This window comes from Eretmochelys imbricata, chromosome 8 (assembly GCF_965152235.1).
Source record: "Eretmochelys imbricata isolate rEreImb1 chromosome 8, rEreImb1.hap1, whole genome shotgun sequence".
In the NCBI taxonomy this organism is placed as follows: Eukaryota; Metazoa; Chordata; order Testudines; family Cheloniidae; genus Eretmochelys; species Eretmochelys imbricata.
This window is the reverse complement of record NC_135579.1, coordinates 46,243,963-46,256,224: the sequence shown is the minus strand read 5'-3', so window position 1 is coordinate 46,256,224 and position 12,262 is coordinate 46,243,963. Positions and strand designations below refer to the sequence as shown.

At 40.2% G+C, this 12,262-nt stretch overlaps 1 protein-coding gene across 15 annotated transcripts in view; it reads left to right on the top strand.

Moving 5' to 3' along the window:
• PRRC2C (proline rich coiled-coil 2C) overlaps positions 1-12,262 on the top strand; it is a 116,770-nt gene that overhangs the window by 63,809 nt on the left and 40,699 nt on the right. For 11 of the 15 annotated variants that reach the window (XM_077824881.1, XM_077824880.1, XM_077824866.1 and 8 more), the window contains 4 exons: positions 3,427-3,516; positions 5,527-5,628; positions 10,682-10,892; positions 11,792-11,995. In XM_077824881.1, the coding sequence (XP_077681007.1) occupies positions 3,427-3,516; positions 5,527-5,628; positions 10,682-10,892; positions 11,792-11,995 (607 nt within the window). The remainder of the gene's footprint in view (positions 1-3,426; positions 3,517-5,526; positions 5,629-10,681; positions 10,893-11,791; positions 11,996-12,262) is intronic. The other 4 variants (XM_077824877.1, XM_077824871.1, XM_077824879.1 and 1 more) reach the window with 2 other exon arrangements.

Below are 12,262 nucleotides of genomic sequence, written 5' to 3'. Positions count from 1 at the left end.
ATAGTTAACACATTGTAAAAGATCATTTAAGGTGAAGTGACCAGTTAACACCTCTGCAGGACAAAAAGTGTAGTTAGTGGGTTAGGGCTTGGCTGCACTACTAAATTAAGTTGACTTAAGTCCAGGTATAGCCATCTGCAGTAATTAAAGCCGTGTTTCACATCCACACTATGCTCCTTCTGTCATTTGTGCGTGTCCTCACCTGGAGTGCTTCCACTGACTGAAGTGGGGCATTGACAGCTAGAGCCCCACCACCCTGGGGCTCACAACTGGAGCCCCACTGAGCTGAGGCTGACAGCCCAAGCTGTCAGCCCAGCACAGGGCTCACAGCTGGAGTGTAGGCTGGCAGGTTCCTTACAACACAGTAGCCGGTCTGCGAGTGCCCAGCTGGAGCCAGGATTCTGGGGGCTGCCACTGTCTCCACACCGCAGCAGCAGCCCTGGGAGTCTCATCTGCAAGCAGGATTCTTGGCTCTAGTAGGTTCCCATCTCCAGGACAGGGAGTTTACCAGCAGTGAAATTGGCTATTCCATATTCCAGCTCCAGCTGTCACTCCGTCTCTGTCCCCTTCCTCAAAGGGAACCTGCATAAAACCTTCAGAAGACAAGCCTGGAAGCTTCAATTCATAACTTTGCTGGACAGTCAAAATCATGGTTTTAATAAAGACACTGGATTTATGGCTCATTAGAGCAATCTAGCCTGCTAACCTCCATTTTTTGTCCTGACTGCTGAGGTGTTAACTGGCCACTTCACCTTAAATTGTCTCTTACAATATGACAGGTTACAATATGTTAGCTACTTATGCTAAACTGTCTGTTCCACTGGTATTTAGCTATGACACAGAGTACCTTTCACAGACCTGAAGAGCTCTGTGTAGCTTGAAAGCTTGTATTTTTCACAAACACAAGTTGGTCTAATAAAATACTTTACCTCACCCACCTTGCGTTTCTAGCAACCTTTAATTTTTAGTTCAGTAAAAAAAATTCTTCCAACAAGAGGGGTGTTGCCTAAACACACAGTTTGTGGAATGTTTCTTGTAGTTAAGGCACTTGATTTGTATTCTAGGAATTTGGCCAACATCCTAAAGGCTATCCATCACTTAACTTCCATTGGGTTATTTAAATATACTTGATTGTCAAATTCAAGCATATGTGCAATTTTATTTATAATCCCAAAGAATTGTTGGTAGATAGAAATCCTAGATTTTAAATGCCTCAACAGCTTCACGAGGAAGAAGTTTAAATGTGAAGCATCTACTGTCAGTTCTGCCTGCCATCTCTGTGGCAGATTGACATTCATTGATTTAGTGACCATGTACCTTTTGCATTCTGATTCGCACCATTCCTGATGAAGTTCCTCAAGTCTTTCTGAAATAAGAACATCTTGTCAAGAGACTGATGACTTCTTGGGGGTTTAATCAATATCTTGTTAGTGACTATCACAGCCTTGAGAATGCAGGTGTATACACCTGTTTTCATAGGCAGGCAATGGGCTTGATCTTCACTGTTACTAATTCAATGTAATTACACTGGCATAATATGAAGAATCGGGCCTCGTAAATTCATAAAGACCTGTAACTTAGCAAGTGGCAAATACAACAACCCTGCTAGTGAAATTCTATAAGTCAACTTGTGTCAGTCTTGTCCCAAACAATGTTCAGCCCTGTAAGAGTGAAGATAATGAAAAGCATGGTGCAGTCTCTTAAAACCAAAGTAACTTCTAAAAGATGCAGACATCTAAAGTATCTAACTTTACAATGCCTGCTAGAACATCACTCTGTTCAGGCTGCTAGGATCTTCGGATTAGGTTCCCCAAGTGACCACTCCAGTGACTAATGCATCCTGAGATCGTACTTGGAAGAGTGTGGTCAGAAGTATGTATTCCATGTACTTTGACAACCAGAGAAGGACAAGAACTGAACCATATTATTCAAGTTATTTCTCTTCACCAGCCCTAGCAGGGAGTGGTGGCAGTGGATACTAACTCAATGGAGAGACCCCATTGGAAGCCAATATCAGTACAGAGAACACAGAGCAGGAATTTCAGATCAATATCAAGCAACAAACCTAGCTTGTTCCCTGAAAATGTTTCTGCTGGAAGTCATCACCTAATGAGGATTAAGGACAACAACTTTCTTGAACAAAGGGGGATGTATGTACAGTATCCTGGTAATCCCCAGCAGCAGCTAGTTCAAAGTGGACCTTGGATCTTAGTGCAGGGAAACCTAAATAGGAGGGCAGGTGAGCACAGCAGAATGATCCTGGATAAGGAAGACTGGAACTTTCATCCTCATCCGTTCCATGAAATCACTTTCCAGTGCAGAAAAATCCAAGGGGGAGCTTGTCTCATCCATGGAAAAATCATAAAAGGTAGTTTCCAGAAGGAATCCAGGACCAATAGCTGTTGACTCTCTCCCCTAGTATTGGGCCAAGGATCATCTTTATACCTTTTCCCAATATTTCTGAACTCGAGATGTTTTTAAAAAGTTAATCTCACATAGTAATTAGCAGACCTAGAAATGGCAATTTGGTCTTCCTTTTGGTTCCAAACAAGACCCAACATCCTTCCTTTTGCAAGGACTAATTCTACAACTCTGTCTAGTCGCACTAAGCATGGTAGTATAGTTTTAGAAAAGGAATCATGGAGACAGAAATGCTGTTTGGAAGAGGGCATAAAACCTGTCTTTATATTCCCAAGAGTTGGCTTTGAATGCTCATACAAGAATTTTAATATGACTTCAGGATCGAGTGCGAGGAGTTTTCCATTCTGTGATGTGCTAGTAAAAATTCTTCATTTTTGCTTTGAGTTGACGTCTTAATTACCTTTTTAAAACTTGATAAGATCTTGCCATTTCCAGATCAGTTTTTTCACTGGCCACTTGCCACCAGTGAAATTTCTTATGTGCACTTTGATTTCTCCATCTGTTCATCTTTTCAGAAAAGATAAGTCTCAGCCCTTTAGAGAAGTGCATATTCATCCCCTCCATTCTTTTTTTAACCTGGAGAGCCTTATCTTTCATATGCTTACCTAAGAAACATCTGATCTTATTTTATACTGTTTTCTTCTGTGTTTTATAGCCATGTGCCTAATATTAAAAGCCATTAAAAGTTGTATTTAGCTTCAAAAAGTTATCATCTGGACCGCATACATGATTAAGGGCAAGGCTTTCCTGGGATATGTTGCCTCTGACAGAGCTGAAATCTTCCACAAATTCTTCTAGTGCAAAGTAACTCAGCAGTGAGAATTGCTGGACATGCCTTCTAAGAAAATAAATTAATATGTGTGATGAAATTCTGTCATCATACTGCTTGGTGAACTGCTTCTATGTAAAAGATAGTCAAACCACTATCTGAAAAGACTACACCTGAGACTAGAAAACCTAGTTTAGATAGGGGGTTCATTTTAATGGACTTATTTTTCTTCACAGGAGTCTGTGACAGACTACACTACACCTTCTTCTCATCCTAACACTGTGGCTGCTAGCAGTACAAAAATGGAGGAGACTTTGGTGACTAATGTAAGTCTATTGTAGTGAATCTCTTGACCTAGAACAGGGAAAATGTATTTATACTCTTGTCTTCCTTTTTAAAAGCACACAATGTTGCATTCAGTTAGCTATTAGTACGGTTTCCATTATGTTAACCAGGTGTTCATTGTGTAATTCCACTGTAAAAAAAAAAATAATAATAATAACTTCAGTTTGGTTAGTGTCTGTCTCTGAGTTCTTTATGTGTTACGTAGTGTTTCTTGTTTTTAAAACAACGAAAAATTTGGAAGCCTATGTAAAGTAAAGATATTTTTAGAGGATACTTGAAAAGAGATGGTGTCAAGATAGCAGGAATTACAGAGAAGTTACCCTCAACAGCATTTGTGAGACTAAGGGAAAGAAGAGGCCTGTAGTAGTAGTTAGAGGTGGAGTCTGTAAGATAAGTGAAGGGAAGTCCCCAAAAGACTTGTTTTAAAAGAATTATTTTGATCTGGATCCTGAAATTAATTGTGGCTATCAAATGTGAGGGAACCAATTTAGTGGCGTGTTTAAAGTAGACAGCAGAATTCAGTCATAATGCTTGAAGTACTTCCCACAAAACCAGCAATACTGGCTTTGTGGATTTGTTGTCTGTATTAGTTTTTCTTACATGGTGAGAGAGAGTACCAAATAGTGCATGACTCATAGTGACTTCAAGTGTGTCTTGAACTTGGTGGGTCTCTGTCAGAGTAGGAACCTGGACCTTGTGATTCTGCTAGTTTGAACAATGCAAATATAACTAGCTCAGAGTTGACTGGATTTGGGGGAATTGTGACAGGTCCTACTCCTACATCTCTCCCAAGAGAGCTTACAATTTAAAATAAAATGTATTCCTATTAAATGGATTTAGTGATAACATCCTTGATGCATTTTTGTGGCAATGTTGTTTGTAGCTACTCCTGCGCACCTCTTCCGTTCAAATGCTGTGACATTTTTTGTGCTATTTGTTAGTGGTAGACTCAAATACTAGGCAAAGTATGATACTTTGTTTTGTAATTCCTTGGTCCTGCTGATTTTGGTGTATTGCATTGTTGCCTGGTAGAGTTGGATCCACACACAGGAAATATGGTCTCCGAGCAACAACAGAGATTTGTGCTTTGTCTAGTTTCAAAGTTTCATTACATGTATTTTGAGATTAATCTCATTCTGTGGCAGCTAGGGTGACCAGATGTCCGGATTTTATAGGGACAGTCCTGATTTTTGGGTCTTTTTCTTATATAGGCTCCTATTACCCCCACCCCCATCCCAATTTTTCACACTTGCTGTCCGGTCACCTTAGTGGCAGGTCTGTATGCTCTGTGCCTAAACTAAGAGTTGGTGATAGACAGGAGTAAGAGACTATTACTATAGCAAGGATCATAGCAACATTTCCTCAGACCTTGCGTTTAGGACCTTGAGTAAATCCATCATTAGCTTTTTCTTGTGCAACAATTGATTGCATTTTGTCAAATTTGCATTCTTTCTCCTAAACTTGCCTTTGTTTGAGAGTCCTGTTGAAAGAGAGCTAGGAAACTAGAAATAGCCATATGCAAGCATTAGTTGCCAGGTATAGTTTTGCTTATTTTGTGGTCCTGTGACTTTTTGAAGAACATAGTTTCTTTTTTTTCTTTTTTTCTTTTTTCTTTTTTTTTGGTAGAAGTTGCATCTCAGAGTTTGGATCCTAATAGGGCCAGGCTTGATTTGGGAAGAATTTTGTACCCCATTGAACTAAAAGTACATTTTGGGCTAAATTCCCAAATGGCTAAATCGCACGACTATACAGAAAGCATTGGTGCATGGACAAATAAGCCTGCAGTCACTCTCAGAGATGACAGGTATTACCTGAACACATACTAAATGACCTTTCCCCTCCAAATTTTCATCCTAGTTTGTCAAAACATCCCTGCCAAAAGCTCAAGCCTTGAAGAAAATTTAATTTATTAGCACTGCTTGAGCTTTTGCTCTTAAGGGGCTTTTGTAGTAGACTTAGTTAGAATGTGATGTGTGTTGCCTGCCTTTCAGGTGCCCCTGCCCCACACCCTTCCCCTCCCTAGGAGGGAGACTCTACAACAGAGCTCCAGCCTAACTCCAGTTTCTCCCGCTACCGTGGACCTCACCCTCAAGGTATGTACCACATCCCTCTAAGGGTCATTTTCTTGCATGCAAGGGAAAAAGATAATGGAGAACTTGCTGGCGAACCTTTTTAGAGCCTTCCTTTGTTTCCTCTTCTGAACTGCTTTTGCATATAAACAGATGGCTGAAACAAAAGGGTGTATCAAAGGGGATGCATTCAATTATAAATCTCTTTAACCCCATTTTGCATTAACACTTGGCCTCAATCTTGACTCCCACTACCCTGAGAGTTAATTCTAGGGAGGCACATGTAAGAGTGTAAATATTGTGGCATGCTGCTCATGACAGAAACCTGTCATATTTTGACGTATTGGTGGATAGGTCTGTTTAAAACAAGCTGGTTACAGATTGATGGTTGTACAGGTTTTTAAAAACTGAGTAGTGCATTAACTTCAGCAAGCAGTACTTGAATTTCTTAGCTCTCTTTTTCCTTTTGATTAGTGATGTGTGACTTGTATAGTTAGATGATTGGAGTAGTAAATAATGAAAAGTAGGTTGGCAGTAAGTTATTTTATGTCAACAGCTATTGTCTCATATAAACTAGTACAAAAGTGCTTTGCTATACTTGTGGTGGTTGACATTTCATGCTCCTTTATTGTGCAGTGTGGAGCAAGTATGTGAGAGCATTTGTTCTATGGCATGTATGTAGTCTGATGTTGGGAGGGTTTGGATTGTGTGTTCTATAACTCACTAACATTATTAAGCTGGTCTCTGTCCTTTGGCTACAGCATTTTTAGGAGGGTCTGTCCTTTCCAGTGTCATAGATGAGCTATGTGATAGTGCTTGTGTACACTGAACTAGTAAAAGCATTGCAACTTCCTCTAATTTTCAGAAGGCACAATATTGTCCAAACTAGAACTCACGCGAAACAGGGTTGGATGCATAGCTAACTGGCTTTCAAGGAATTTTCATGCAACTCCCCGTGAGAATTTCTCACTGAAATGGTTTTGTGATAGATGAAAGTTTCTTTCCAGTTTTCATAGACTGCATACAGCACAACCCAGTGGTTCAACCCTAGTTACTGTTAATTCTCCTTTATTATCCTCCCCTCTTCTTGTTTCTGTATGTTTAAAGTGTCTCAACCAGGAAAAATGTTAGTCTATTTTAAGGGGAAAAAATGAGTGAGGTCAGAAGAGTGGTTTAATTTGGGGAGGTAATAGAGAAGGAAGAGTAATCTAGCAAGGGAAACTCTGCTAGCTGGTTAAAATTTGAGAAATAATACATTACATTTCAATCTAACTTTCTGGTGTCTGGAAGCACTTTTTAAAATTGTTACCTTTAAATGTTAAACTTAATAGAACAACACCTGGAAATAAGTAGCTCATTCACTAAACACTTGGTACAGGTAGGAATATTACCCATCCTGAGACAGTTTCACACCTTTTAAGCATTAGCCTGCTGAGCAGAGTGTTGAGTTCCTTTTGTGTATATTTTCTTGTCCTGTAACTTTGTTGGGGCACTTCTCTACCAGGCTGATTTGATTGTCCTAATAAACACTTGATAGATGATAGCTATATCCACAGTAGGTATGATGAGAAATTTTGTCTAAAATCTGTGCTGAGAGTCCACAAACTTTTTGGGAAGGCTTATTTTTTTATTCCCCCACCCCACCCCCCCCCGTATTCTGCCTCTACTCAGACATTCAGGGTTTGCATCTCTTCCTGCAAATACCAAAGGTAGTTCACACTTTTTCAAGGCACTCCAGGACTTGACTATGCCCCTACCATCTTTATGCCAGAGTCTCTGGTACCCAAACAGAACATTGCTGCTATTCTCCCATCCTACTGAATGTAATCCTTGCTTTTAAAAGCTGCTTTGAGGGCAGCAGTGAGCATTATCTTCCAACCCTCCTCCCTTAGAGGAACAAGAGTTTCCAGGCTTTTCTTCTGGAATGGAATAACGCTCCAGTCTTCTCTCTTGTTCCTCCATCCCCTGTCATAGCATTCCATCTGCAAGGAGTTCCTCTCAAGAAATGGGGGGTGGGGAACTCTGCCACAATTGCTCCTTTTTCTGGGCCTCACTCTGCCAGGGAAAGATACTCTGAGTGGAAGGCTTGTTTGGATCTCTGCTTCGCTCACATCAACCAAGTCTTTTCGGGAGACACCTTTGCAAAGACAGGTCAGCCATGTTAGGACTTAGCCAGGCCTTTGCTGATCAAGGTCTCTTTGGCAGGGAAAGTCCACAATCCTCTTAAACTTCTCTGCCTACTGTGCTTCTAAATTCCAGGGTCACATCTAAAGGTTCTAAGTGGGTAACCAAGTCATTTGGCAAGGAATCTGCCTTTGTTTTTCTGTCCTTGCTCACAGAAAACCTTTTTTCTTAGGGAAGTTGTCTTTTTGCTTCCTCTGCAATCATTTATTGACTTCTGAATGCTGGGACCCTGGAGCACTTGAGCGGGCTAAGGCCCAGTCGGAGTCACTATCCAATACACTCCCTCTCCCCCAGATGAAAAAAACCACAGAGGCTCAAAAAACACAGAAAGAAAGTAAAATCATTCTGGATGCTCTTGCTGCTTCCCCAAGGTCTTAGAATTGAGAGAACTTCTTTCTCCCAAACATGTTTGAAACATCTGGTATGTGAGAAAGATGCAGCAGGGATACTCCCTGGAATTATAGGCTCTTTCACATCCCTTCATCCTTTCTCTGATCTTGAGAGGTGATGAGAAACTTAATTCTGAAGGAGCCCTAATCCTACAGCTAGGGAAACAAAGCCTAAAAAAGGAAGGTGTTCAGGACTCTGCTACATGCTCTTCATAGTTAAAGGGTCGGGTGGAGTCTGGGCCAGTTTGGTCACAGACAGTGAATACGTTTGATAAAAGACAAAATTCAGGATGGCGACTTTTGCTTCTGCTCTCACTGGAACCACTCCATGAGACCTTCCAACATCAACGGACCTGGCAGAAGCTTATTTACATATTCTGGTCAGACCCTTGTCACAGACACTTTTCCTGTTGGTCTCCAGAAATTGCCAATATTAGTTCAAAAAACTACCTATCTGTCATCTTCCCCTATGGTGTTTACACAGGTAATGATAGTGATATAACCTGGCTGAGGAATCCAAGGTCTTAGATATAGCTATTCTTACCAGGTTTGTGACAGACTTGTTCTCCCTATGAAGATGGTCTATCTCAGGATCAAAATAGCATGTGGGTGAGACAGTGGCTCCCCTACAGGAAAGGTTCCACAAGATCCAGGCACTGAACTCTGAGGTATCAAGGAACAAAGCGTCATTCAGCCATACTTGCAGATGCTAGGTCTTAGTCTCGCTCAGAGATTGCTCCATGTAAAACACTACATGTGAATGCTTCAAGGAGTTTAATTTACAATTAAGAATATAGTTTCCTTACAGCTTTGGGAAATATTCATCTGGTGTGAGGGTGGAAGGGTGTGTGGACAAACCAGGCCTGCATCTGATATATTTATTAGAAGAGGCTCGGCCTCAATGCATGTGTTTGTGGGAGGAGTCTGTCCCAAAAAGGGAAGTAGTCAAGTCACATATTTTCTATGAAGTGTTCAAAAGCACTTGTGTGGAGGGGAAAAAAATCTTGAAATAGCTCCTCCTGTTTGATGTCTTTTTACACTTCAACAATGGAAATTAAATACAAGTTGTATTGGTTTTTCCATCATTTTCTATGATTGTAGACAAATAACATAACTTAAATTAGGGGCATGCGGACCTAATTTCTGTAAAATGAAGTAGTTGCAGCCATGCTCCATTTTAATTGGAGGTGTGGCCGTCAGAGACTACTTCAGTAAAAAGTGCTACATCTCAATTCAAGTGACTAGGCCAGTCTGATCAGACTTGTGCATTTTCAGCACTGAATGAGTTTGACTCTGAACAAGAGACCAAATGAAAATAGTTCCTGCCCTCAACAGTTTGTAATCTGATAAATGAAGAATTGCAGCATGGAACCCATAGTCTTCAATGGCTAACCCTCAACTTTAAATATGTGGGCCATTGTCATTGTAGAACTTCATGGACCATAATTAAGATTTAAGTTTGTGGCATGTCTAGTTTGAAAATTTATAGTAAAATTTCCTTCCCTTTGTCAGTTTAGCATAGTCCCTCAATATTCTCCCTAGAATTATTGCATGGAATTCCAAGATTTGCTGTTAAATAATAACAGTGCTAAAATCGTCATTTTTTGCTCCAGTCAACCACTAGGTTGTTTAGATCAGTTTGTGGAACAGCTTAGGAATACGTTTTTTAAATGCTTCAGAAGACTGTTTGACCCTGACTGTTTGTTGCTATGCAAGGTTACATACATCCATGATTACAGAAAGTAGGATTTGACCATTTTTTGTATTTATTTTTTCCTCTAACATGAGTAGTGGGCATGAGACACTTATGTGGCACAGTTTCATCTCCAAATTATTTTCTTTAAGGTCTTAAAATATGCAGCGAAACAAGCATACTAGTTATATGGTGTGTAGTCCTGTATTAAAATTATAAAATAAAATGGACATTGTGTTCAAATATACCTTTTTGACAAAAATGATCTGTCTGTACTCCCTTAAATGGTTTCGGATCATACTAAAGGTAGAAACTTGCTGTTGTGACACTTTTCATTGAAACATGCATCAGCTATGTCCAATTTCTTACCTTTTTGCACCAATGACTTATCAAAACCATTTAATTTTAAAGTGAATGTTTTTATTTTAGAACCTATTTTATGGTATTTTAAGCATGTATGAAACAATATATTTCCCTTACTCCCACTCCCCTCGTGGGGAGACAAATCAGTGTGAGCAAATTTAATCTTGGATACTGAAAATTTAAAATGGTTGATTACTTAGTCAGTTGGAGCTGTTTGGGAGCTCCCACTTAGGGCTGTGGGTTTTTTGCATGAACACATAGCATTGTGCAATTATAGTGATCAAATGTTAAGCAAGGAGGCTCGCAGGTAGCCTGTATTTCCTTTTTAACTAAAATGAATTGTTAACAGAAGGACTAACTGAAGAGCTAAAATCTTTTAAATAGCTAACCTGTTTCTCTTTTAAAAAAACAAAAATAAAAAAGCCACCTTCCTTTTTTTCCTAAATAGATGGAGTCTGCACGTAAAGCGTGGGAGAATTCTCCAAATGTGGGGGAGAAGAGTTCGCCAATAACCTCAACAGCATCTCCCATAACTGGAGGTAACAGTGGAAGCAGTAGCAGCAGCAGTGCACCAAGCAGCGGCACTTACAGCTCTTTCTCAAGTGCATCAATGCCTCCTATTCCTGTGGCATCAGTTACACCTACAACTTCATTATCAGGTATAGGGCTTTACATTGCATATTGTGTTGCATCATCCCCTTTATCCAGTTTACTTGTTACCCTTTGATCATGCCAACCTCGTTGCTTTCTTTGAGATTACGTATTAGGTTCTGTTCTGTTCAGTACAAGCCATGGTCTACCAAAACCCTCTTTTTGGAAGGTCTGATATTTCCCCTAGGCTTTTACTGCATAGCTAGCTGGGGAGAGGGGTTTTTTGGTCTCTTTTCCAGTAGGGTGGATCTGGAAGATTCAGTTTAGGAAGCTCCTCTTCAGGAAGCTCCTCTCTTGGCTACACAGATATTTGTGTATAATATAGCTGTTCTCTCCCACCTTGTAGTCTTCATGCTGCTGGCCTTGGGGAAACCAGTAGCTGTGGCAGCTACCCAGTTCCCACAGTTGTCTGAAAATCTCCAGATTTTGTTTTTCAGTAGTGCTGACTGAGGACTCTTTTTGTGGTAGGTGCTATACAAACATACGTAATATGAAAGTATCCCACAAGACTTTCAAATAACACAGGTTTCACTACTGCTATGCACAAACATTAGTGAGAAAGTGTTTGTCTCCTACTATAGCTTACAAAAGTAGTAAACAATGAAATTCGATATCCAATTAAATCTTCTCTCATGTGGCCATTAAAGGGAATGTGTGCTCTAATCCCAGCTGAGGTGACTAAAGAAAGTTTCTTACTATGGTGAACTGACATTCTCTGGATAACTGGAACAGAAAGCGCAGCCATGTGTTAAGAAATATTAAGGTTCTGGCACCTCAGCCACACAGCCGTCTATATAAGTACTTCTTTATTATTCACCCTTGCCTGTGGTAGTCAGTGCTTCCAACATTTTGTCAGACCTACTCAAAGATAAGTTTTTGAATGATACGTGTTTTTTTCCCAATCCAGGAGCTGGAACATACACTACCTCTTCACTGAGTACAAAGTCTACAACCGCCTCAGATCCTCCTAATATCTGTAAAGTGAAACCACAACAGTTGCAGACAAACAGCCTTGCTTCTGCCAGTCACTTCTCCCAGCTAAGCTGCATGCCATCCCTCATTGCCCAGCAGCAGCAGAGTCCACAGGTCTATGTGTCTCAGTCTGCAGCAGGTAATAATGTTTGTGAGGTTGGAAGGGAGAGGTGCTAGCCAGGTCTTTGTTTTCTTTGGAGTTAAACAAGTTGGTAGGACTTTAAAAAAAAAAAAAAAAAAAAAAAAAAAAAAAAATCATAGTACAACTCAGATGAAATTATTTCTGAAGTTAGTGATATACTTCTAAGTTATTACATACTCTATTCCATTTTTACTACCTGCAGCAAAAACGGAATGACTAGAGGGTAGGTTACATACCTACTTATACACTAGTGTATGGAATGGT